Consider the following 27,636-nt stretch of genomic DNA (forward strand, 5'->3'; position numbering starts at 1 on the left):
AGAGACAAAAAGTAGAATGGTGGTTGCCAGAGACTGGAGAGAGGAGGAAATGGGGAGTTGGTGTTAATGAGCATGTAGTTTTAGTTTGGGAAGATGAGAAAGTTTTGGAGATGGATAACGATGATGGTTGCACGCCAATGTGAATGTACCTAATGCTGCTGAACTGAACTCTTAAAAGTGGCTAACATGAAAAAAAAAAAGGCTAACATGGTGAGTTTTGTGTTATGTATATTTTGCTTCAATAAAAAAAATAGGAGAAAAATATATCCTTCTGTAAGAGGAAAACATTATTATTAAAATCATTAAGATAAAAATCACAGTCTTAAGATCGACTCCTGCTTGTCATATTTTTGGTATTTTATGTTAATTCCACCAAGAAGTCACTTTAGTCTTTATATTTTGTAAGACTGAGAGGGTACGCTTGACTATTTTTATCCACAACATATGTTCCTATTTGAATTGGCAGGTAAGAATTAATCAATGTAGATATTCTAACAATACTGTCAGAGGAGAAATAATATTGTTGTGATACCAAGAGAACATTTTTATTATACACATTACCTTGAAATAACATTTTTGCCAGGAAATTTGATGCTGCGTACATGTGATGCATGATAGAAGAAGCCCAGCTAAAGTACATTAGTCATGTGTGCTGCACATGATATATAGCCCAACAGCCTGTGAGATACAAGGATATAATTAACTATGAAGGTCATTCCATCACCAGGATCATATTTGGAACAAAGATGTATTCAGTTATGCTATTTACTCTATTTATACTTCAACTCCTCATTTTTATAAGCTTTCCTTTCTATGTGATTTTTAAAACTCCCATAAGGCCTCCTTTTCTTTCTTTCTTTTTTTTTTTTTAAGAAAGAAAGTCTTTTTTTAAGAGTTGCCTTGCATTCCAAACCCAAATCAAAAGCGTTGTGAATTTTGAAACATGACTTGCTTCTGACATTGAAACTTTTTTCCTTTTTTTTTTTTTTTCGATTACTATAATAAATCTTAGATTTGGGGGAACATTTTTGATACTCAGAAGGCCTCGTGTATGTCTGTTCTATCTGCATGTGCCGTACTGTTTCATTACATTCCTACTTACTGAAGCTCTCTTTTATTCTTGCATTTGTTCTGCCTCAGTAAAATACCAGCTCTAATTATTCACCTTCATCTCTCGCCCTTGAGTTACATCAGACCCTCTTGGACAGCAGGAGGAAGAGCTGATCTTTGCGCTAAGCTCCTCCAAGCCCTTGCTTTTTTGCCCATCCCTGCTCTTCCAGAGAGCTCTTAGCCTCAAAGCACTGAGATTTCTAAACTTTCAAGCAAAATCTTTTTATATGTTGAATGTTTTCATCAGGAGTTCAGAGAAGAGGAAGTCTCTACGACTGCTTCTTTTGTATCTTGTCTTCCGCTATCCTGAGATATTTGGATCCTATTTTTATTTCACTGGAATTCTTACTGAGGTAACATTTTCAGAGAGATTACAGGCGTGGCTGCTTCCCAAGTTCTCCTATACTCGAATCCAATGGTCTTTTGTCCTGAATAGAAATAACAAGGGGGCCAAGATCAAAGTCTTTTTTCTCTCAGAATTCTTCACACATTATTACCATGTCTTCCAGCATCTAATGTTTCACATAAGAAATTTAATTCAAATCCTAGTCTGTTCCTAATGTGTTCATTCAAGAAGCTTGTAAGAGTTATTTATCTTTGGAATTTAGGAATTTCACTAGAGTAGGTTTAGGTATGCTCCTCTTTCTGTGTTTCCCATATAATGTGAAAGGCAATTTAATATTCCAGGACTAGAAAATTTTGTCGGTTTTATGGGTTATACTTTTTAGTTGTTTATTTCTTTCCACCAGTTTGAGTGTCCTTCCTAGATTAACCTTCCATATGATGCATGTTTCCCTCTTCATTTCTATCCTATTCTTTTCTGCACTTCAATCTTCCATTTGGGACCATTTCCTCTCTGAGCAAGGTATATCTTTTGGAATTATTTTTAATGAGGATATTTTGGTGGCAAACTAAGACCTTGTTTTTCTAAAATATGTTAATTTTACCATGATTTTTGGGAAACGTTTGCTAGACATACAGTTGTAGGGTATGTCAGTTTTTTTCTCTCAGCCCTTTGAAGGTATTATTCTACTGTCTTCTGGCTCTGCCATTGCTGTTGTGAAGGCAGCCATGAGTCTAATCGTTGCCCCCTTTTTAGGTGATTTGTCATTTTTTACTGCCTGTTCTTAAGATCTACTCATTCTCATCATATTGAAGTTTCAAACACTATGTCTAGGTGTGATTTTCTAATTTTTTCTATCTTGTTTGGAATTCATTATAATTTCTGATTCCGAGGATTAATGTCTTTCAAAAAGTCTGAAAAGTCCTCAGCAATTAGTACTTCACTTCTTGCCTCTCCCTTACATTTTCTCTTATACCTTGTGAAACTCCAATTAAGCATTTATTAGATGCTCTCGTTCAATTCTCAGGGTCTCCTATGCTGTGTTGCATTTGGACATCACGTCACCTCTCTTTGTTAGATTCCCTGTAACATCTTTGGCTTGATTCATTAATTCTGCTTTGTATAATTTACTATTTTACCCCTTTATTGAGGTTTTTATTCCACTCAGTTTTAAAACTTTCATTATGAATTTTAATTTTCAAAGTCATATTTCATTCTTTTCAAATCTACTTGGTCATTTTTATAATTTCCTGTTTCTTGCTTATAACTTCAAACCACCTTTTGTTTCTTTAGATCCATTAAATACACTTTAAAAAATACATCTCTAATAATTCCAATATCTTAAGCTTTGTGGGTATAACTGCTGTTTTCTTTCCCTATCTGACTCATGGCATCTTGTTTCCTTCTGTGTTTTAGGACTTTTTTGCATGTGATCTCATATTCCTTGTAAAATATCTGTGGGAGTTATACAAGACCTAGGTTGAAGTTCTACTCAATTTCATTGTTTTGTTCTTAATTTTCTTTCTTGTATTTTCTTTTGCTGTACTGTATTCTCCCCACCTCCATTTTTTTTTTTGGTTTTATTTATTTATTTATTCATGAGAGAAAGAGAGAGGCAGAGACACAGCCAGGGGGAGAAGCAGGCTCCATGCAGGGAGCCCGATGTGGGACTCAGTCCCAGGATCTGGGGATCAAGATCTTAGCCAAAGGCAGACACTCAACCACCGAGCCACCCAGGCGACTCTCCTCGTTTAATTTCTTATTTAGATTATTAAGTCATTAATTTTCAATCTTGCTTCTTTTCTTATACATGAATTTCAGGCTACACATTTTCTGTAAGCAATGCTTTAGCTACATTACACATGCATGTAATAGTTTTCTTATCTTTTGAATTCAGTATCTTCTATTTGTTTTTATGATTTCTTCTATGGCCTATCAGTTTTTTATTTAATTCCAAAACAAATAGGATTTAAATTTTTGTTGTTGTTATTATTTATTTCTAACTTAATCGCTTTATTGTGGTCATGGCTTTTAAGTACTGAGTCTTTGAAATTTATGGCCTAGAATATGTTGTATTTTCATGAAGATTGTGCTTATCCTTCAACAGAATGTGAAATCTCAAATTATTGAGCACACATTTTTTTTCTACCCTAACTGATCTGTTACTGAAATGTGTTTATAAAACCATTACTACAGATGATTTGTCAAATTGTTCTTGTAACTCTTTTACTTTTTTCATCACATTTTGAAACCATGTTATTCATTCAGTACACACAAAATTAAAATGTTCATGTCAGGAAGATACGATCAGGAAGAACAAATCATTGTTATAGAGTGCTCACTTTTTACTTTTGTCTTCAAGTTTGTCAGATATAAAAACAGTTCACTATCTTTCTTCTAATTAGTATTGGCTCAGTAACTTTTTTTACTTTTTACTTTCAAACCCTCTATGTGTTTATTTTCTCTCTCTTGTAAACAACACATAGCCACTTGCTTTTTAAAACCCAGTTTGGTATTCTGGTCATTTGATTCACTCATATATTTGGCTCTACTCTCTTGTACTTGTTCCTCTCTGTTTTCTCTTTTCTTCTTCTGAATTGCTTTTTTTTTTCTCATTACCTTTTTTTGTATCTGAGGGTTCTGCAAATTTACTATTTCTGTGATTTTAATGGTTGGCCTACAAATTTTAACACACTTTCTTAATTGAAAAGCATCTAAATTTTGTCGATACTTTTATCTTTTCTGCAACACTTGGAAGATGTTTACATGTTCAAAATACTGCACAGTTGTCTCTCACCTTAATTTGAGAACTTCCCCACCATTTTATTTAAAATCACACACTTTTTGAACACTTCCTAGAGACCTCATTGCTTTACTTTTCTCCACACCACTTTTAGTACACTAAATAACTCTGTATACTAAAAAACTAGAATTTAAGCTCCATGAGGAAAGGGATTGTTTTTTGATGTTTTTTACACTGCTGTGTCCCAGCCCCTAGGATGCTTTGAGGCTCATAATAGGTTCTTAATTATTTGTTAAATGTTCAGTGATCACGAACCCCAAATTCAGATGAGAGCCGAACGATGTCCCCAAGTTATTGGGGAATCTTGCCCATTCTGCTTTTTTTGCTTTTTTTTCTATCACTACCCAGAACCAAGGCTGAGACAAATGATTTTTATTGTGGTCTCTCCCTTCTGGAGGATTATATATATTAGCTCACCTTTTCCTAAGTGTGTCTCCTTTCTGCTCTGGGCTTTATGCTATTTCTCTAACCAGGCTCTGTACTCTTCAAGATCTTGTCCAGATTCCAGTTCCACCTGTCCTGCCTCCTTACCACAGACATACAAATCCTCACCAACTTCCATAGATGCCTGCAAGTGGTTTGGAGGTTTTAGCCTCCCTGAAGGAGTATGCTTAAAGTTTGTTCCTGCCCTTGGGAGGTTTCTTACATGTTTTTGAAGGTTTGTCCATTTATTGGAAATACTTTAGGATAATTTTTAAATTTAATTTTAAATGAATCTTTAAATGTTTTATCTCGCTTTTTCCAATGCCTCTGAATCTCCATCAAGCAAGTTGGGATTCCTTTTTTATGGTCTGTGAAATATATCTGGCATGTCCTTTCTTCCATAGTCATCTATCTATCTATTTCTTCTCTTCACTGGCTTGTTTTTAAAATTTATCTCATTGAAAACTTTTGTCCAACTCTATCTTCCAAGTGTGATTTTTCTGGCCTGTACTAGAAACCAAAACATTGAACAAAGCCTAAGAAATAGATTGAAGGAAAAAGTCCAACAGGCAATCCATGCTGGTTTTATTAGCAAAGCCTAAGTTGTCAGCAGGAGTAGCAGCCATTTTTCCTGCAGTGGAAAATTTTGGAAATATTGCTTTAACCCTATTCATTCAGTTACACTTGCAGAGCATCCTGAAAAAGCTGAAGCAGGAGATGGCAAGGTGAAACAGCAGCTTGCAGAATTTCCTGGCATAAGATGAAAACAGGAGCTTTCAGAGCTTCCTGGTAACCACAAGATGAGAACAGCTCAATATCACCAAGCTAAGCCTGCTGTTCCCGGAGACACTACTTTGGGAGCTATCCCCAGTGCTTGCTGCAAGCAATAACCTCTCCCTTCTTGAAAGCAGCCTTGGTCAGGTCTTATCAGTTATTCTCACCAAGTGATGAACTCCTTGTGTTGAGTCACAAAGTTACTATGGCACAGGCAATCTTGAAGATTGAAGTATTTCAGGAAGATTTACTGAGGAACCCTGAAAGGTGGAGGGGTCTTACAAGCATGCTCAATGTTCTTAAAAAGAGCAGTCTAAGCGCGGGAACGTGATATTTTAGGGATTAGTATATGGGGGATATTCATTTCCTGTCGTTGCTGCGCCAAATCACCACATATTTAATGACTTAAAATAACACAAATGCATTCTCTCACAGTTTCCCTTAGTCAAAAGCTCAAGTGCCTGAGTTGAAAGTGGCTTAGAGTCTCACAGGCTGAAATCAAGGTGTGTATACAGTTGTATTCCTTTCTAGAGGTTTGAAAGGAAAATCCATTCCTTACTCTTCCAGCTCATTGGTACCTATTTCCTTGAAGGCTGACAGCCAAAGATTGTCCTCAGCTTTCAGAGGCCACCCACATTCCTTGGCTTTTAGCCCCCATCCTCCATCTTCAAAACTAGCCATGGTGGGTCAGGTCTCTCTCACTTTAACTTCTCTTGCGTTCTCTTCTGCTTGCTTTTCTGCTCTTTAGAAATAATGTGATTGGATTTATTTATTTATGGATCTGGATTTATCCACATAGATAATTCAGGATATCTCTCCATCTCAGAGTCTGTAACCTTAATCATATCCAAATTTCCCTTTGCCATGGAAGGTAACTTTCCAGTTAAACGTTCTGAGGATTAGAATGTGGACCTCCCTCAGGGGACCATTATTTTGCCTACTACAGTGTGCAAGAATCCAGATTATAGAAACCAAGAGAAAGCCTATTAATAGCATAAAGGTAAGTCAGTACCACTAATGTCCAGAGATGTTTTCCAAAGCCTAGAAGTCTCTTCAAGCAAAAGTACAACAGGAGATTTGCAGAGATCCACAAGTCAGACTAACGGCTGGGGCTCAAGTAGGCAGGATTTGGCACTAGTAGAATGCCCTTATCCTAATGGCCACTAGTAGTCTTTCAGGTACCACCCACAACTTTATCTGTGCTGGTGTGTTCTCCCTCTCTGGAATGGCAAAGAACTCTGTAGAAGAGGAGGCACCAGTCTCATCACCTGCTAAAGCTATCTCTTGGGCTTCTCTTGGACTTCACTTTGAGGATGGAAGCAGTTGACATTTTCAGTGCAATTGGCACTCAGTCTATTTAGATTATAGATCACTAGCAGAATATCTTTTTTAGCTTTTCTTTTTCTTCCATCTCACCTTGTAGATTAACTAAGCTGTGGTTGAGTTCAAATCTCATTTGTATGATTGTGCTGAAAGTAGCAAGAAAAAATCAGTGCACGCTAATATTTTTTTTTCTACCACCACTTCCCCTAATTATATGTCTTGGTATGCAGAGATATAGATTTGACAAATATTTTGCTATTGAATAGTGATGGTTACCCACTCCCCAGACTGCAAAATGTCTTCCTAATATCCTTCCTCCCCTACTAAGCTGGGTTTCATATTTTAGGTTATGTTACTTATAGCACTTATACTTCCAGACACCAAAATCTCTATCAGATAGGAAGGTATTTTCCTTAAAGCAATAGCAAAATGTGGCTTAACACATAAAAATTTATGTATCTCAGGCAAAAAGTCTAGCAGTTAGAAGGCTCTATATCTTTCCAAGCTGCCATCTTTTGTACGTAGGTCTTAATCCCCATGGCGATCACACCATGATGCCAGTATAGCTACTGCAGGACTTACATCCACATTCCAGACTGAAAAAAGAAGGCGAGAATCATGAGATGTACAGGAAGAAAGAAAAGGTATTCCTTGTCCTTGTTTTCCTTGTCCCAAGTCCTGAGAGCCCTTCTCAGAGATTTTTGCTTATATCTCATTGACCATAAGTCGACAATAGATTGAAAAAGAATCTAAAAAATAAGAATTTTTATCTGTTCAGCATTCAATTTATAAAAGACAAACAGGGAATTAGATATTGGGCAGGCAAGTGACAGTGCCTGACAAGTATTCTGCTATTATAAAGAATAAAGATATATATATATATATATATATACTGAAGAAAAGATAGCCACTGAATACTGTTAAAGTTGAAAAAGCAATTTCAGAAGAATATGCACGAGTCCATTATTACAAAACAAAAACAAACAAACAAAAACACCAAAACTATGTATGTTTGTACGTACATGGAAATATTTGAGGAGAATTATCCCCTAAACAGAAATACAACTAATAATACGGTGAAAATTATATTATAGGTAATAAATAACAGTTACATCTAATAATTATAACGAACATATACACAATATCTACTATATTAGATATTGCCAAGCACCACTGTATTTAGCAAACATTAACTCATTTTATCTTCATAATCACTTTATAAGATTTTATTAATGTTACCCTTAATTTACAGATAAGGCAGGACACAGAAAGAATTAAATAACTTGTCTAAGGCCACAGATCTGATAATGTTAGAGGTGCATTTGAAACCCTGAAAGTCTAGGGTCACCTGGGTGCCTCAGTGGTTGAGCATCTGCGTTTAGCTTAGGTCGTGATCCCTGGGTCCTGGGATCAAGTTCCGCATTAGTCCTGCAGAGAGCCTGCTTGTCCCTCTGCCTATGTCTTTGCCTCTCTCTGTGTGTGTCTCATGAACAAATAAATAAAATCTTAAAAAAAAAAAACAACCTGAAAGTCTAGTTCACAGTCTGGGAACTTAATCCCTACACTATATATAATTTTATCATACAGGGAAAAAAATAAATCAATTATCTCTCTTTAAAATCCACCCCAAAGGGGTGCCTGGGTGACGCAGTCAGTTAAGCATCTGCCTTCAGCTCAGGTCATGATCTCAGGGTCCTGGGATCCAGCCCCACACTGGGCTGTTCATTGAGGAGTCTGCATCTCCCTCTGCCCCTCCTCACTGCAGGTACTCCCTCCCTCTCTCAAATAAAGTCTCAAATAAAACTCCCCCCTCTATCCCCCCCGCCTTTACAAAAATAAAAAAATATAAAATCCACCCCAAAGCAGTAGTAACAATAGCGATGGCAACAAAGCAGAAGGAGCGTACATGAACTCTAAGCGAAACCTGGGCTGTCACTGCAGATTGTCTTCAGACCTCCCCAACTATATTCTTACCTTTGGGTGCCTTTTCATTTTCCTAAAAACCAAGGTTTTCTCCATACATACATCCAACACAGGGAAGTTACTCAGGATGCCAAACCCCAGCCTGTGTCTTACTTTGCCTGGACAGCAGCACCCCTATTTTATCTCTTTTTCCTTTCTCATCTGAACATGGCTGTCCCCATACTTCAGAATCATGCGGCTTTCTTGACAAGTTGATGACTTTAAAATGGGATAATTGTTTGCCTGAGGTGGTGGAACAGTTTGAGAGTACAGAGAAATGAAGCCTAGCATTCCAATGTCTATAGACATAAGAAATACTTTGGTTGTTTCGAAGATCCCAAGGAGCTTCTACATGGCTCATTTGATTCAGTCTTCTTGATGACGCTATAATGATTTTCATTCCTATTTTACAGATGAGGAAACTGAGTCTCCATAGGGATAACTAACTTGTCCACCATGTTCTTACTGCTAAGATTGGCAGAGCTGATACTAAGTCTGATTATTCTTCCCCCAAACTGCAGCCACCTCCTTTTATATAAACTTCCTTGGCCAGGAATTTCCACATAAGTTCCCAATGAAATCTGTTGCTAGAATAATGAAAATTGATGATCACTGTTGGAAAACTGAAGCTTGAAGGTGAAAGAAATAGAGGGTAGGAAAGGCATGCCATTTACATGCAAATGTTTGCATACACAGTGGCATTTTTTTTTTTTTTTTTTTAGATTTTATTTGACAGAGAGAAAGAGAGAGTGAGCAAGATTGGGAGGGCAGAGGGAGAGGGAGAAGCAGACTTCCCACTGAGCAAGGAGCTAGACTTGGGGTTCCATCCCAGGACTCTGGGATCAGGACCTGAACTGAAGGCAGATGCTTAACTGAGCCACCCAGGTGCCCCCACAGAGGCATATTTTGATTAAAACCATCTACATAGCCTTTTGGCCTGTCTCACTTTAATTTTGACATAAGTTTTGTAGTTTATGCTAACTGCTAGAAAATATTCATTTCTAAAGGTCTGTTTTTCCTTCTTTTGTAAATGCTTAACTCCTCTGTTGCTATATCGAGAAAGAAAAGGTTATTATAGCTGACTGCTCTTTGGGTGATCTATGCTGGTAATAGTCATGTATTACAAATAGTTTTATATGTAAAAACATAGTATAACTAAAAGATGCAAGTTTTAAGGTGGGGAATGATCTTATAAAAATAAAACTTGTGTCCACACTGCATTGTGTAGTTTGTTGGTTTCGGAAAGGCAAATAGAGATCGGACCATGAAATGATGCAAGCCAGGCCTTTCTTTGTTCCTGCAGTAAACTTGAGTCAAAAGAGCAAACAAAGGTATCTCATGAGGTTGCTCAACTTCAAATTCTCTGAGAAGGTTTTATACCTGAAAGGAGAAGTTTCTGAAGATGAATATCTTGACCGATATTTTATTTCAATCACCATGACCCCCTAACTTGGTTCCGAACATGTTGTAGAGCTGTCATAGAATATCTAGGCAGTTTTTAATTAATAAATCTGATGTTGGACATTCAAAATGCAGCAACTGGAATAGCTGTGAAATAAGTTGAATTGACATAGTAATTGAGTCCTGGAATTCAGAACTAAAGGGAACCTGAGAATGTATTTTAGGGATATTTCTTTGCCCATGCTTGGGAAAGACTCCTTTCTCCTTGCTAGACCCCCAAATAGTTGATAGATGATTTATATTACGCACAAAAAGTTTGGAACTTAGAAGAGCAGATTATCAGAACAGTCTTTCAACAGGGTCCCTTTTATTTTCAAGGAATTGGGTAAGAACTGAATACTATCCTAATCGGTTTGTCAGCTCTCTACTAGGGAAGTTTCTTTCTATGAGTTTATTCATATAACCCAGGAGAAAAGAAGCCCCACCACACCCCCCTCTGCCCTCTCAAGGAGGCTCACAAAGGTCAAGTTGTGTATACAATCTGCTCACTGCATCTGTCCTCATCAGTGACCTGCCTTCCTCTTTTATATACAAAATAATTCATAGTAATGATGCCTCACTGTAACTTTTCCTTTATTTATTTTTTTAAAAATTTTTATTTGTTTATGATAGTCACAGAGAGAGAGAGAGGCAGAGACATAGGCAGAGGGAGAAGCAGGCTCCATGCACCGGGAGCCCAACGTCGGATTTGATCCCGGGTCTCCAGGATCGTGCCCTGGGCCAAAGGCAGGCGCCAAACCGCTGCACCACCCAGGGATCCCAACTTTTCCTTTCAAATGTGGGGTGCTAAGAGGCAGGCTCCTTCTACTTTCCAATAAAAATATTAGCAAGCATCCAAAAATTCTCATAACATCACTCAAGATATGAAATCTGAAGACCACCTCATGCATTCCTTCTCTCTCCTTGTACAGACTTTCTCTTCTTAATAGAACTTATGGAGATGACTTCTTTGGCACCAAATGTCCCCAGCCTTGTAAAACTGTGTGCTCAGATGCCATTTGTTAAGTCCATCTTCTTTTCTGATGAGGGAAGAATAGTTACTGGGCAAATGGTCTGGAAGCATATTCACCTGCAAGTCAGGATTGCTTAAAGACCAGTCTAGGGCACCTTCTAAACAAACACTGGAAATACCTTCACAGCATCCTCCACAGATGTGTGATTATTGAGCCTCTGCCTGAAATCCTGGAATGAACAGGCCAGGTAGTGAGGAGTGCTCATTACTTCTGAAGTGTCTCTTCACACTCTAGGAGCAACCTCTTTAACGTTGAGCCATTACGTTGAACCCTCTACTATAATGATTCTCCAGTTGTCCTGGCCTTGTTTCTGGAATTGGCCAAGAGAATATCCTCTTTTTATTTCCATTTCCATACACTGTGACCTGTATGCCATTTCCCCTACAGACTCTTTACGAACCCTTTTGTAAAGCTCTACATTTTTTGGAGGTGGTGTCAGCATTGAAGGTGTCTCACAAATCAGTTACGAGAATCATATTAACTTTAAAGGAAATAAAATTACTTCTTTGACGGCAGACACTAGGATGAACACGGAGTTTGTGATGACTTCAAGCTTGAAGAAAATTCATTTACACACACATGCACACTGCCCTACTATCTATCACTGCTCTGATTTCATCTGTGACCTAGTTTGTGACTTCCAAAATTCTACATTGCTGTGGGAAGCTCATTTTTGAAGACATTTAGCTTTCTCACATTATACTTTATATAAAACCTTGGCTGTATGTGAAGCTTCCCATTTATCTCAGTGTCTCCTTGGCACTGGGGTTTCTTTAATTGAAATTTTCCATTTGGCAGTCCAAGAATTTTTGAAGTAACGAGATATGCACGATAGTGAAGATGCACCATCAGAAATCCTAGTTGACATGTATCCCATTCCACCACTTCCACACTCCTCATGGGTTTGGATTGTGAACTGAAAGAAAAATTTCACTCACATGAATTGCTTTCCATTTCACTGAGGTTTGCATATTACTCACTGAGAATGAGGGGCAATTCTTTCTAACAATAGGGACAAAATGGGAAAATGTCCCATTTACTAGTTAAATATCATCCCTTGATTTAAAAGCAAATGTGTCTAGAAGAGGTTCTGAACTGATTTTTATACATTTTATCTCTGGCCTGAAGACCAGGTTTATAACTTAATATAGTAGCAATGGGATATTTTAAAGACAAGCCATGACAGTCAAGTGTCATTCAGCCAACTTGTTAAAAGGATCTATTCTCACGTCTCTTGTTGCTCATAGTTTCATGGGATTCCAACCTTAGGGCAAACTACCACACATTTCTTCCTAAGAACATACTCTGAAGGCACTATGCCTTTCTCCCTGCTAACAACAGTCCCACAGCAGATCATTTGTAATGATGGAACAAGAAACTGCAGCAGAATGTCTCATGTGTACATACATGTTTTTATTTAACAGAAAAGATGACTCCACAGGCCGGGGCTTCTGCCACTGAGACTCTAACTCAGGAGGAGCATCGGATGCAGAGAATGATGGCAAAGCGTTCGAAAATCATCAAGGAACTGATACAGACGGAAAAAGACTACCTCAATGATCTCGAGCTGTGCATTAGGGAAGTGGTTCAGCCCTTGAGAAATAAACAGGTAAATGCAATTTGGAGGGTCACCCCATCTCCCAATCATATCCTAAATAAGACCAGCAGCACCACGAAATGAAATCACCCAAGTGGTAGTATCTGCTGCAGTGAGGGTGGAAGGATGGGCCCCGTTCACTAGTCCTGGGTTTGGGGTGGTGGAAGGTAGCATCAGATTCATACTTCCTATGTCAGCAGAGGGACACCCAGATTCTCTCAATTTGGCCAAGAAAACTGTATCCTAAAATATGGGGAAAAGGAAGCTCAGTTTCTGCCACTTTGAAATTTTTATGTGTTCTTTCTTGGATTCTCCTGGAACTGATAAAACATAAGCAACAGGTTTTCAGCAGTTTATGAACAAAGCACTTAATTTGATTCAGAGGTGATCAAGGATTTGGAAGAAAAAAATCATCCCTTGAAAAAAATGTGCTTCCCCCCTACATTGAGAGCTCAACAAAACAGCATTATTTAGCCAAGTAAAATTCAACAGAGAAATTAACCTGAATGTAAGGTAACACTTGAAGTGTTCATAAGTTAATTATTCTCCTCCTTTTTAATCAAGGCCTTTTCAGAGAAATTCTTGCAAAGAATTAAAGCACAGACAAAAAGACATTTGAATCATATATATGTGTGTGTATACACACGCACACATATGCACACACGTAAACCCACATACATATCTGGTTATTTTCATCCACTTAACACATGTATTAAGTGCCTAATAGGTAATCGACCCTGTTCCCAGCACTGGGGTTATAGTTCAGTACAAAACAAAACCCTGCCCTTATGGGATACTTTGTGGTGGGAGAAAGGAAGCATGAGACAATAAATAATAAATAAATAAACACATATAAATTAAAATACATCAGATGGTGTTAAGTATAGCAGAGAAAACCAAAGTGGTGACAAGGGTTGGAGCCTGGGCACAGAGGAGTGATGTTTCTATTTCAAATACATTTTGCCATGTTTAAGTGATCAAAATATTTAACCTTATAGATTCTGGGTTTGGCATCTTAATACATACCCCATGATTATAAAAATATTGTCAGCCAGTTTTCGCAACTTCAGGGATCACATCTTTCCCCCAGTACTTACCCAAAAGCAGAGTTTATTCTTGACACAAGACTCCTCTAGGAAATACTAGGAAAAAACATCTGGCCTATAAATTAGGGATAGCCAGAGTAGATCAAGGTGACCTTAGATATAAAAGTTGGGGGGCACCTGGGTGGTTCAGTGGTTGAGCATCTGCCTTTGGCAGTCCAAAGACGGAGTCCCTCATCAGGCTCCCCACAAGGAATCTGCTTCTCCCTCTGCCTACATCTCTGCCTCTCTCTCTGTGTCTCTCATGAATAAATAAATAAAATATTTTTAAAAAAGATATAAAAGTTGAGTTTGGTTTTGGTTTTGGTTTAAGACAATGTAGAAAAAGCGGTGAAGCAGACTTAGAATTTTTCCTTCATAGGTGGTCACTTTTAGTTTGACTCCCTCATGACTTTCAGTAGGTACTTATTATTTGTCAGGTCCTATTCCAAATAATAGGAATTGGTATTATCATTTAATCCTCTCACAGTTCTCAAGTTGAAATGTAACTGGCCACTTTCTGAATCTGAAAATTTCTTATTCATCCTGTAAGATTATGAATAACTTTAATGGTCATGATACTAAGTTGCTCTCTGGTTTCGTTGCTAAATATCTAAAAATATTTTTTATTTTTTTCATTTAATATAAACTGGCTCTGTTTGATGTAACCTCTATTCTGGCAGGCATTAATGGTCATTAATAAAATTTTTATTTACATAATTATGAAAATGTTAATTTTAAATGCACATAGCATCAGACTTGACCACCAACTACCCTCCCTTACCAGGTGAGGTGTTACCAGTCACTCCTATTCTCTGAAAAATTTAGAACCTCGCCCACTGCTCCATACCTTTTCCCTCTCTCCAGATCTGACATCAATGTCAGGTGATTTCAAGAATCTGGCAAATGGCCCAAGCAACCTTCAGGCCTCTCTACCATTTCCTTGACTTGCTTGCATCCTAAGGTCTTTCCTTCAATTCCATCTCAGCCCCTCGCTGCTGGCCCATCCCTTTGAGCTGTCATTCTGTTACTTCACCCCCTCAAAATCAGAATTTCAGGCTTACCATTCTCTAACCTTCTGGCCCACTCCCACTGGTTCTCTCTCCCTGACAAGTTTTTGATGCTACGAGGGCTAATGTCCTTTCTCATCCTTCCATTGAGAAAACAGACACAATAAAAAAGATGTACCTTCTCCCGACACCACATCTACCAACCTACCTGCAACTCTTCCATGTAACCTGGCTAGTGGTTCTACTTCTAATCAAGGGCAACCTCTTTACTAATGCCATGGATTCCATCTCCTCAGGCTTCCTCAAGGATTTCAGTCCTGCCAGTGTCCTTTCTTCCTCCTGTACATTGATTTTTACCTTTCCATAGATCATCCTCATCACCATTACCCATTATCCTAAAAAAGCAAAAACTCTCTTGACTCTAAAAGAATTGTCTATATTCTCTTTCCCTTTTTTAAGTTGGATATGAAATGTTTAATATGTGTAAAACCACATGTAATTAAGACAGTTCAAAATAAGCACAATTTGGGGCACCTGGGTTAAGGGTCTGCCTTCCGGTCAGGTCATGATCTCAGGGTCCTAGGATTGAGCCTCAGGTTGGGGCTCCCTGTTCAGCGGGGAGTCTGTTTCTCCCTCTCACTCTGCTGCTCCCCTTGCTTGTGCTCTCTTTTTGTCAAACAAATAAATAAAATCTTTAAACAAAACAAAACAAAAAAACAAAATAAGCACAATTTATCAAAAATCTGTCCTGGTGATGAATTAATGATCAATATATTTTTTTAAAAAAGAGACAATATGGAGCACCTGGGTGGTTCAGTCAGCTAAGCAACCAACTCTTGACCCGACTCTTGATTCAGCTCAGGTCATGATCTCAGGGTTGTGATATCGAGCCCTGCATTGGCTCCAAACTCAGTGTAAAGCCTGTTTAAGATTTTCTCTCCTCCCACCCTGTCCCTCCCCACCCCGGGTCCCCCCCCCACACACTCTTTCCAAATAAAACGGCAATATATAAGAAATGCCTTCCTTCGAATTAATAGCACATTTTTGTATCAAACGGATTAAGAAGTTTATTCAGTATGCAAATGTTCTCAATTTTAAACCATCTATCACATCAATGAGTTAAACTGGCCCCACCAATATAACTGCCATTGCTAAGGTGTAATCTTATATACATGCTCTGATCTTTGTGTTCTTGCTTTTGCTATTTTTTTCTTATTGTTTGCTTCCTATGTAACTCTTATGAAGCAATTCTCAGAACTGGTGTTTCAGACCGTGTACAATAAAGCGTTTCGGTCATGATGACATGTGGTTTATTTGGCATGTTTAACGTTTACTCTCAATACTTTGAATTACCTTTCTCACACTTTTAACTCCCATTTCCCTTGTTATTCTATTCAGATTGTTTATAGCTTGTTGATTTTTCACATCTGGCACTTCTTTTTGTTTAGATCTTTCAGTGCTCTCTGTCTGCCTCCTTGTGGAATTTGGTTCCAGTCTAGTGGTCTAGTTGTCTTCTCTACTAATGTTGAAAGAGTAGTTACTTAGAGGTTTCTCAGAGTCCTCATATCCAATCCACCATTCCCCCATTTCTTGATACTTTTAACCTTGATAAAGCAAATGGATGCTCAGGAATTCAGATGAAACATTTTTACAAGTGCCTCAGTAGTTAATTTTTGCCATGAGTTTATTAACTTTACACCTTTTCAATGTTCATTAGCTCCTTCTGTCCTTACTTCCCCTCTGTTTAAATACCATGGTCTTTGCACACAAACCACCTGTCATTGGCTAGTGTCAAAATTTATAAATTAACACATACAGTGTTTATGTAATCATGGGAGTAATCTGCAAACCATGCTTAGCTAAACCTGAGGCAACATAAGGAAATACTGTACTGGAAGAGACTTTAGAAAGTCATCTGTTCCATGTCTTTTCTCTTTGCCTCCATTGCTGAAAAGGCTATCTTTGCTGCATTGTACTGCCTCCATGTCTTCTCTCTACACATCTGGCTCATGCTTTTCAGTCTCAGAAGAGACAAGTTAGTGTATGGACGTTACAATTGGAAGAAGGAAGTTGAGGGGCACCTGAGTGGCTCAATGGTTGAGTATCTGCCTTCTGCTCACGTTGTGATCCTAGAGTCCTGGGATCGAGTCCCGCATCAGGCTCTCCACGGGGATCCTGCTTCTCCCTCTGCCTATGTCTATGCCTTTCTGTGTCTGTCGTGAATAAATAAATACAATCTTTTTTTAAAAAAGGAAGAAGGAAGTTGAAAAGCACTAGGTTATTTGAGTGAGCTTGCATGAGGGAATCTGGAGACTAGTGTATGTCTAGACCTAGCCCTTGAGTTGACAACTATCCTGCAACAATCATGGTTACAAATCTTAATTGTAACATCAAGGCTGTTGTGTAAACAAAACTTCACCTAACTGAAATCAAGGTCAAACTCAGCAGTCACATCTCCTTTAAGAGCAGCATTGTGAGAGGTTTTGCAAAGAAGGCAAAAATTATCGACAACATTCAGTGTTGAAACATTTAGTGGAAAAACAGGTTCTAGTTATTTATTATCTAAACACGGCAACAGGAAAGATTGTACATTTTTGGCAGTAAGTCAAATCAAGACCAGAGCAAACAAATCTAACAATGGAAAAGAGTTTTGTGTGTAAGGAAAGGACCAAAAAGTGACTGAAAAGAGTAGTTGGAGGAATCTAAACATATGTCTTTAGTTTTCCTTGTTTTTAATTATTTATTGAATTTAAAAAATTTACAAATACAAAAGTACCAAAAATCTCAGAGACACAACAGTGTCTTATAGTTATTCATTTCCTTCTCTAGAGGCAAACACCATTACCAGCTTCTTTTTACCCTTTCTATTCATAAGTGCTTTTGTTTGAGTGTAAGTTTGGTAGATTTTTATTTATGTAATATTATGTTTAATATTACATATTATTTTGGATTTGCTCATATTATCTAATTGTGTGAATTATGAAATTTTGTGTTTTCAGAAAAAAGGGCAAAAATAATCTATAACTTTGTGTTGATAAGAGTTCAACTGGAATTTTCTGTTAAAATTTGGGTACCCTTGGGTAGCCCGGGTGGCTTAACAGTTTAGCGCTGCTTTCAGCCCAGGGTGTGATCCTGGAGACCCATATCGAGTCCCACGTCAGGCTCCCTGCATGGAGCCTGCTTCTCCCTCTGCCTGTGTCTCTGCCTCTCTCTCTCTATGTCTCTCATGAATAAATAAATAAAAATCTCATGAATAAATAAATAAAAATTGAGTACCCTATATAGCAGTAATTTTGTAAATAATTTTTATTAGACAATATGTAGAAGTAAATAATCACCCATAGCTCTATCACTTAGAAGTTAGTACTGTAAATATTTTTGTTTATGGACTAAGCACATTACAGAACTTAAATATTACTTAAATATTAAATATTACTTAAATATTACTTAAATATTTTGTATACTTGGCATCATACCCTATATACCATTATGGAGTCTTTTCTCCCTGAAAAATATATTTTCATGTTTCTTTTTAAGATTTATTTATTTATATATTTATTTGTTTATTTATTTATTTATGGTAGACACACACGGAGAGAGAGGCAGAGACACAGGCAGAAGGAGAAGCAGGCTGCATGCCGGGAGCCCAACGCGGGACTTGATCCCGGGACTCCAGGATCGCGCCCTGGGTCAAAGGCAGGTGCCAAACCGCTGAGCCACCCAGGGATCCCCTCATGTTTCATTTTTAACCACAAGTAACAAATATTAGTTTAAATGAAAGATGTGGGGCACCTGAGTGGCTCAGTGGTTGAGCATCTGCCTTTGGCTCAGGTCGTGATCCTGGGGTCCTGGGATTAATTCCTCCATCAGGCTCCCTGTGGGCTCGGCCTCTCTCTCAGTGTCTCTCATGAATAAATAAATACAATCTTTTTAAAAAAAATGTTTAAAAGGAAAAATGTGGGGATCCTGGAGTCTCGGGATCGAATCCCATATCAGGCTCCCTGCATGGAGCTTGCTTCTCCCTCTGCCTGTGTCCCTGCCTCTCTCTCTCTCTCTCTCATAAATGAATAAAATCTTAAAAAAAAAAAAGAAAAGAAAAATTTATTTTTATTTTATTTATTGGGAGACCATAAATTTAAGGAAAACAATATCAATGCTCTCTCGTATGCAGAGCCCTCAGTTGGATAGTGGTGCCACCAGTGTTATCATGCAGGTCTGGGTTAGCAGCAGGGCATTCCATGTCATTATGGCAGGGACTGCACTATGTCTAGCCATTGTTCTGTATAACATATGTGACATAGCACACTGTACTATGGTTCCAAAGAGGGTGAAGCAAGTCCTAAAATATGGAAACATAAAAGTCAGGGAATTAGAGAGGACAAAGCCCTAACTTGATCTTTTTTTTTTTCCCAAAGGGGCAGGGAAGGGAAGGGAAGGGATCACAGAAGCCAGGGCATTCAGCTTTCTGCTCTGCCTCCCACCTGAGTGAAGTTGCTATAGTTTCAACTATATGGTATCAGCCGTGTTACAGAAGCTTACGTGAAAAGAGAGCTTGCCAATCTCGCAGAGCACAGTGTAGAAAAAAGCCTCTCAGAAAGGAGACTGGGAGGAGGGATATAAATGCATTGTAATAATGAAAATATTGTTCAAATATTGTAATGCCAAAAGTATCTATATACAACAAAAAGCTGGCCATGGCCCAAATTGTGTCCTATGAATTTAAGCTATAGTCCCTACATTTTCATTGGTAAATGATTTTTATATCCCTTTGGAATTTGCTGTGATTTTAATGGAATCCTCCTCACTAGAGTGAACCCACTGCTATTCTATATAAAGGGGATTGTAGCTTCAGCACATGTTCTGGAAATCGCCTAGCCTTCTATTTCCCACCCTCTCTTTCGTGGTTTCGAGCTGGATGTTGCTGGTGTCTGTCTTGATAGCTCAAAGCTGGGTTCTATCTCTGCACGGTCTAGCCTCTGGCTGCCTCACTGCGTGTCCAGAGCTCCCACGAGTTACACGGTACACAGATGCTGTGCAGCAGCCCAGCTGGACTGCCTGCGTGGCTCTCAATTTTAGGTTTGCTCCTTGGATGCACGTTCAGAGATTACACTCCGTTCTGTCTGAATGTCCTCCTACCCTCCCGCCCCAGCCCCTGCTCCAATAAGACAAATTCAAACTTCCCACTTCCCCACAAGACGAATTCAAACAATGTAATGAAATTTTGCTACTCTCACTGAACAAAGGACAGAATTACAGTTCTAAATTACAGTTAATTTATTGGAACACAAGAGGAAAGAACCAATACTGAAATATTTTATCTAGTAATTATTAAAGTATACTTAGCTTTCAGAGAGAAAGAGATGATGGATAATTAGGGCTTCTTAAAGCTATTTTCTAAAACTTTGGCTACATAACAAATAGAGGAAACTATAGGTGAACAAACTACTTTGTCATGAATTTTTAAGTGTCCTAGAAGGACTCTTGTCAAATTATCTTCTCTAGCTGTCACCTTCCTAAATTACTTTTACTGTTGCCAGAAGTCATAGCCATTCATTTTTGCTTATTAGGGAACCATGCAATCTCTTCCCTCTTACTTTTTTTCCCATCACCTAGTTACTCTTTTTTTAAGACCTAATTTCCTAGAGCAGTTTTAGGTTCGCAGCAAAATTGAGAGGGAAGGTACAGAAATTTCCCATATAATCCCTGACCCTACATGTACATAACTTCCCCCATTATCATATCCCCCACAAAAATGTCCCATTTCTTACTGTTGATGAACCTACCCTGATACATCATTATCTCCCACAGTCCATAGTTTATGGTTCACTCTTGGTATTGCCTATGGTTTTGTAGATATAGAATGACATATATCCATCATTGTGGTATCATGGACAGTATGCTTACTGCTCCAGAATCCTCTGTGCTTTACCTGTTCATCGATCCTCAACCCCAACCAATGGAAGTCACTTATCTTTTTATCATCTTTCATAGTTTTGCCTTTTCCAGAATGTCACAGGGTTGAAATCATCCAATATGTACAGGCATACCTCATTTTATTGTGCTTTGCTTTACTGCCCTTTACAGATCATGTGTTTTTTTAATAAAAATGTGTTGAGCTAGTCTATGGATGCAAATTTTCCATTAGTATTTGATCACTACATGTCTCTGCATCACATTTTGGTAATTCTTGCAATATTTCAAACTTTTTCATCATTATTATTTTGTTATGATGATCTGTGACCAGTGATTATGACTCCCTGAAAGCTCAGTTGATGATTAGCACTTTATTAACAATGGTATTCTTAAATTAAGGTAAATTCATTATTTTTTAGACAGAATTGCTTAGACACTTAATAGACTAGTATAGCATAAACATAACTTTCATATGTACTGGGAAATAAAAAAATCCACTTGACTCATTTTGTTGTGATAGTCACTGTACTGTGGTGGTCTGGAAGCAAACCTGCAGTACCTCTGAGGTTTTACTGTAGCCTTTTCCGACTGGCTTCTTTCACTTAGTAATATTCTTTTTTAGTTTCCTTCACATATTTTCATAGCTTAATAGCTAATTTCTTTTTAGGGCTAAATAGTACTTCATTGTCTGGATATGCCATAGTTTATTTATCCATTCACCTATATTGAAGGACATCTTGATTGCTTCCAAGCTTAGGCAAATATGAATAAGGCTGCTATAAACATCCATGTGTTGGTTTTTTTTTTTTTATTTTTTTATTTATGATAGTCACACACACACAGAGAGAAAGAGAAAGAGAGAGAGAGAGGCAGAGACACAGGCAGAGGGAGAAGCAGGCTCCATGCACCGGGAGCCCGACGTGGGATTTGATCCTGGGTCTCCAGGATCGCGCCCTGGGCCAAAGGCAGGCGCTAAACCGCTGCGCCACCCAGGGATCCCCATGTGTTGGTTTTTATATGGACAAGTTTTCAGTTCATTGGGTAAAAACCAAGAGGCACAATTCCTGCATTGTAGGTAAAAAATATATTTAGTTTTATAAAAACCTCTCAAACTGTCTTCTAAAATGACTGTATCATTTTGCATTCTCACCAGCAATGAACAAGGGTTCTTGTTTAACACTCTCTGGAGCATTTGATGTTGTGAGTGTTCTAGATTTTGACCATTCAAATACATGTATAGTGGTAAATCATGGTTGTTTTAATTTACATTTTTCCTGCTGACTTATGATGTGGAACATCATTTCTTATGTTTATTTGCCATCCATATATCTTTTGTGTTGAGGTATCTGTTAAGGTCATTGGCCCATTTTTAATTCGGATGTTTCTTTTCTTATTGTTGACTTTTGAGGGTTCTTTGTATAATTTGAGTAACAGTCCTCTATCAGATATGTCTTTTGCAAATAATTTTTCCCCTTTGGGGCATATCTTCTCATTCTCTTGACATTGTCTTTCACAGAGCAGAAGTATTTAAACTTAATAAAGTCCAAATTATCAATTCTTTCTTTCATGGATCATGCCTATGGTGTTGTGTTTAAAAAGTCATCCTTATACCCAAAGTCATCTAGGTTTTCTCTTATTTTATCTTCTAGGTGTTTTTATAGTTTTACATTTTACATTTAGATCTGTGATCCATTCTGAGTTAGTTTTGGTGAAGGTATAAAGTCTTCATTTAGATTCTTTTTTTTTTTTTACATGTGGATGTCTACTTATTACAGTATCAGTTTTTGAGAAGACTACCTTTGCTCCATTGTATTGCCTTTACTCCTTTGTCAAATATCAGTTGACTACGTTTATGTGGGTGTATTTCTGAGCTCTCTATTCTGTTCCATTGATCTATTTGCCTTATCTTTTGCCAATACTACACTGTCTTAATTACTGTAGCTTTAATAGTAAGTTTTGAAGCCAGGTAATGTCAATCTTCCAACTTTATTCTTCTCTTTCAAAACTGAGTTGACTATTCTAGGTCTTTGCCTCTCCATATAAACTTTTTTTTTTTTTAAGATTTTAGTTACCTATTTGAGAGAGAGAAAGAGTACAAATTAGCAGGGGAGGGGGAAGAGCCCCCGAAGCCCAAGGCAGATGCTTAACCGACTGAGCCACCCAGGCATCCCTCCATATAAACTTTATAATTAGTTTATCAATATCCACAAAATAACATGCTGGGATTTTGACTATGATTGCATTGAATCTATAGATCAAGTTGATAAGAACTGACAACTTGACAATCTGAGTCTTCCTATACATAAACTTGAAATAGCTCTTCATTTATTTAGTTATTTAATTTTGTTCATCAAAGTTTTATAGTTTCCTCGTATAAGTCCTGTACAGATTTTGATAGATTTATATCTAAGCATTTCAATTTTTGAAGTCCTAATGTAATGGTATTGTGTTTTTAATTTTAAATTCCACTTGTCCATTGCTAGTATACAGAAAAGCAATTGACTTTTGCATATTAACTCTATATTCTGCAAACTCATTGTGATCATGTATCGGTTCCTGGAGGGTTTTTTTTTTTGTTTCTGGGGGGTTTTTCTGGATTTTCTACATAGACTATCATGTCACCTGGGAGCAAAGAGAGTTTTATGTCCTCCTACCCAATCTGTGTATGTTTTGCTTTCTTTCTGTTTTTTTTTTTTAAGTTTTATTTATTTATTCATGAAAGACACAGAGAGAGGCAGAGACATAGGTAGGCAGAGGGAGAAGGAGGCTTCCTTCAGGGAGCCCCATGTGGGACTAGATCCCAGGACCCCGGGATCACTACCTGAGCCAAAGGCAGACGCTCAACTGCTGAGCCATCCAGGTGCCCCCATTTGTTTTCCTTTGTGTCTTATTGCATTAGCTAGAGCTTCCAGTACAATGTTGAAAAGGAGTGATAAGAGGAGACATCCTTGCCTTATACCTGATCTTCCTGAGAATGCTTCACATTTCTCAACATTAAGCATAATATTAGCTGCAGGGTTTTTGTTGAAATTCTTTATCAAATTGAGGAAATTCTTCTCTATTCCTAGGTTATTGAGAGTCATTATAAATGGGTATTGGGTTTTGTCAAATGCTTTTTCTGGATCTACTGATATGATCCTGTAATTTTTCTTTTTTAATTTGATGATGTGACGAATGACATTGATTGATTTTTGAATATTGAGCCAGCCTTGTATATTTGGAATAAATCCCTCTCGGTTGTGATGTAGAATTCTTTATATACATTGTTGGATTCAATTTGTTAATATTTTGTGGAGGATTAATATTTTGCATCAGTATTCATGAGAAATATTGGTCCACAGTTTTCTTTTCCTATAATATCATTGTCTGGTTTTGATGTTAATTCTGGCCTCATATAATCACCCAGCTACTCTTCATGTCTCTGTTAACTTCCAAAATTTTCAGATGTATTCTAGGCCTCAAAAATATTTCACGTTGGCACATTGACCATATATTATTTCTTAAAGTCAACTACTTTCTAAAACTCTGTTTCCTCCATAGAAACTGCCCTGAACTAAGTGGAATCAGGATGTTAATTTCTCGTATACATGTCTTATTTATGCAAATAGTCACCATACTCCATTCTTAGTATGTTCTTTGATACCATACCAAAATCCAATGCATGTGTACTACACTTCTGCAAGCTATTACAATTGGGGAAACTGGTAAAGGAGACACAGGATCCCTCTGTATTATTTTTTTAATGCGTGTGAATCTATAATTATATTTTAAAATTAAAAGTTTAATTAAAAATATAATGCCCTTATTTTTTTCTCACTTCCTTTCCCTTTTTAACCACATGATCCTTTTAAATAAATACGTTAAAAAAATTAAAAATAAATAAATAAATAAATACATAAAATTATATATGTAAGAACAAAATCATTTCCTCTGACTCTACCTTGATTTTTGTCAAACTTTTCAGTTCACTCTCTTTTTATTGTAGCTTCAGAAAGATAGAAACTACATTTTTAGTTAAGGACATGCATTAGGTTGTTTAGAAGAAACTCTATAGTATATAATAATTTCCTGTATATCAGGGCACCAGGATGGCTCAGTCCATTGAGTGTCTAACTCTTGGTTTCATCTCAGGCCCTGATATCAGGGTCATGAGATTGAGCCCCATGTGGGGCTCCATACTTAGCACAGAATCAGCTAGAGAATCACTCTCTCTCTGCCTCCCTCTCTGCTCCTCCCCATTGCCACTCCTGCTCACATGCTCACAAGCTCTCTCTCACTCTCTCTCTCTCAAATAAATAAATAAATAAAATCTTGAAAACAAATAATTTATTGTGCATCTTGGCTCTTTCTCGTGCTATGCTTGGAATACCAGAAATCCTTCTAGATTATAAAACAAATGTAGGGGAAACCCCACTAAATCCTTCTTTCACTTCCCTGTCCTACTTAATCTAGTCCCTTCTCCATATGGTCTAGCAGTTCCTGAGGTCAAACTCCTCAGTCACAGGACTTCACAGACTTCAGAGGGCAGAGATCAAAGAAAGCTAGGCTGATAATATGAAAACAAAAGCTGCTCACAGAAAGTCAGAAAGCAGAGCATAAACAGGAATTCTGGTCATTATATTAAGTAAAAATGTGAGAAAATCAAAGCAACTCAAGCTAACTATAATTGAGATGCTGGGACCAATGACTCAGAGAAATACATTTGAATTGCTGATTCTTCCTCTTCTTGGCTTTTCTAAGCTAATGTGCTTATTTTAAAATATTATACTCTTGCTGGAAGTCTGCTTTAAATATCAATACACATATTTTTCAGTTAATTAAAATACTAATTTTCATGGTTAATGAAAAATCCCATGATCTAAATGGCCACACCTTTATTTATTTTTTTAATCAAAGACTTAGTTTTCATCCCCTTTGTAAAACTCAAACACTTATTACATAATGAGTCATTGTTATCCCATGATAAGGTTAGATACTTGAAATCATATTAGAAAAGTCAGAAAAAAAAATCAACGACTTTTTTTTTTTAACTTTTTAAAACATTTATTAGTAAAGGAAGTTTCTTGGGGCACCTGACTGGCTCAGTAGGTGGAGCATGCAACTCTTGATATTGGGGTTGTGCGTTTGAGCCCCGTGTTAGGTATAGAGCTTACTTAAAAAAATTAAAAAATAAAAAATAACAGTTTTTCTGTGCTGGAGAAGATTATAGTTATGCAGTGTTAAATTTAAAAATAAAAATCACACAAGTAAAAAATGGTGCTGCCAACCACAAAGTGACTGCATTAATATATAATATGTAACTGGCCTCTTTCTCAAGTACTGACAGAGTCATCACTGTTCACTTTCCTATTTTCCTTGGGAGGGAATTTTCTGTCTTGTCATCTTGGAAGCCTGTCAGACTGGATTCAGATTTAGTTGGGTATGGAACTGATATATCAATATTCTAGTATGTGAAAATTCTTTTTATGGGTAGGAAAACTCTTATCTTTGTTCAGAAAACCTCGCTCAGCTCAAAAAATGAGGGATTTTTTTAATCCTTGTATTACAGTTTTATGTTGGAAGCTTTCCTCTGTGTTGTTACATTTATAAGCACCTCATAAGTTCCATTTTTAGAGCAACTTCAGTTTTCTCTAATTTTTATAATCTATATTCCAGATCAAAACCTGCTGGGCCAAGTGAGGAGATAAATGAATGAATTTTCCAGTTCAGTGCAGAGATTGGAACATCCAGAATTGAAAAAAGAAAAGAAAAGAAAAGAAAAAAGAGAGATGTGATAGACAGATGTTGTAATATCTAGGAAAGTCATCCCTTCAGCCTGGGTAGCATGATCTTGTGCTCATCACCTCATTTCTCAGAACTGAGTTGCATAAACCACTATTTTAATTTGCTTTTATTTGTGAAAATAAACAACAAAAATTCAGTGGCTGTAATTATTATAATGATTCTATAAACCTCGAAATGAAATGCCAGAGATGGTGGAGAGCTTTGCTTAGGCAGAGATCAATATGGCTGTGCAAGTCAGTACAGGGCCATAAATCTTGTACTCCAAAGACTGTGCTGGGTCAGAAAGAAAGCATATATTGGGGAAAGAAGTATTTATTAGTAAGAACTGATTTAAGGCACTTTGGATACAGACAAGGTTGATGATTACATGAATTAATTAATTAATTAATTTTAGACTATTTAGAATATATAAAGACATGTGAAACTCATTCTTACCATCGAAGACTAAGGATCCCTAGTTAGAGGTGACAAGACTCACAGCTATGAAAAGACAATGTGTAATGCAAAGCAATAATTGATAAGTGCAGACAATAAGTGCTATTGGAGTTCACGGAAGGGACAGATCACTTTCAGACAGATTAACTAGGCAATATTTCATGAAGAATGTGGTATTTTAGTTGAAAATGCAAATTAAAAGATTAAATGTTTGTCAAGTGTCTATTGCATACAATGCCTCTGCTGAGTTCTGCATGGGAATCAAGGAAATTTATGTCATAGTCCTGCCCTAGAAGAGTTTATAACCTGGTCAAGAAAATGACTTATAAACACATAAAAAGCCAAATAACAATTAAAGATATATTTCAAGGCGATGCTAGAAATGATCACAACAGAAGGTGGTTCATGATTAGTTATGCTAATTAGTTATGCAGCAAACAATTGCTTTAGACATTATCAGAAAGAGACACTCACTTCCCTGGCCTCTTAACAGCATTTGATAGAAAAATTTTCTTTTTCTGCCTCCCAAGACTCCACATAAATCTGGTTTCCTCATACTTCTCCAACTTCTGTAAACACCAAACTAGATTAAGGCTCAGCCTG

General features: G+C 37.3%; 1 protein-coding gene across 2 annotated transcripts in view; it reads left to right on the plus strand.

Moving 5' to 3' along the window:
* ARHGEF38 (Rho guanine nucleotide exchange factor 38) overlaps positions 1 to 27,636 on the plus strand; it is a 128,986-nt gene that overhangs the window by 20,123 nt on the left and 81,227 nt on the right. For both annotated transcript variants that reach the window (XM_049104806.1, XM_025465803.3), the window contains exon 2: positions 12,637 to 12,821. In XM_049104806.1, coding sequence (XP_048960763.1) covers positions 12,637 to 12,821 — 185 coding nt within the window. The remainder of the gene's footprint in view (positions 1 to 12,636; positions 12,822 to 27,636) is intronic.

The sequence above is a fragment of the Canis lupus genome, chromosome 32, assembly GCF_003254725.2.
Source record: "Canis lupus dingo isolate Sandy chromosome 32, ASM325472v2, whole genome shotgun sequence".
Lineage (NCBI taxonomy): Eukaryota > Metazoa > Chordata > Mammalia > Carnivora > Canidae > Canis > Canis lupus.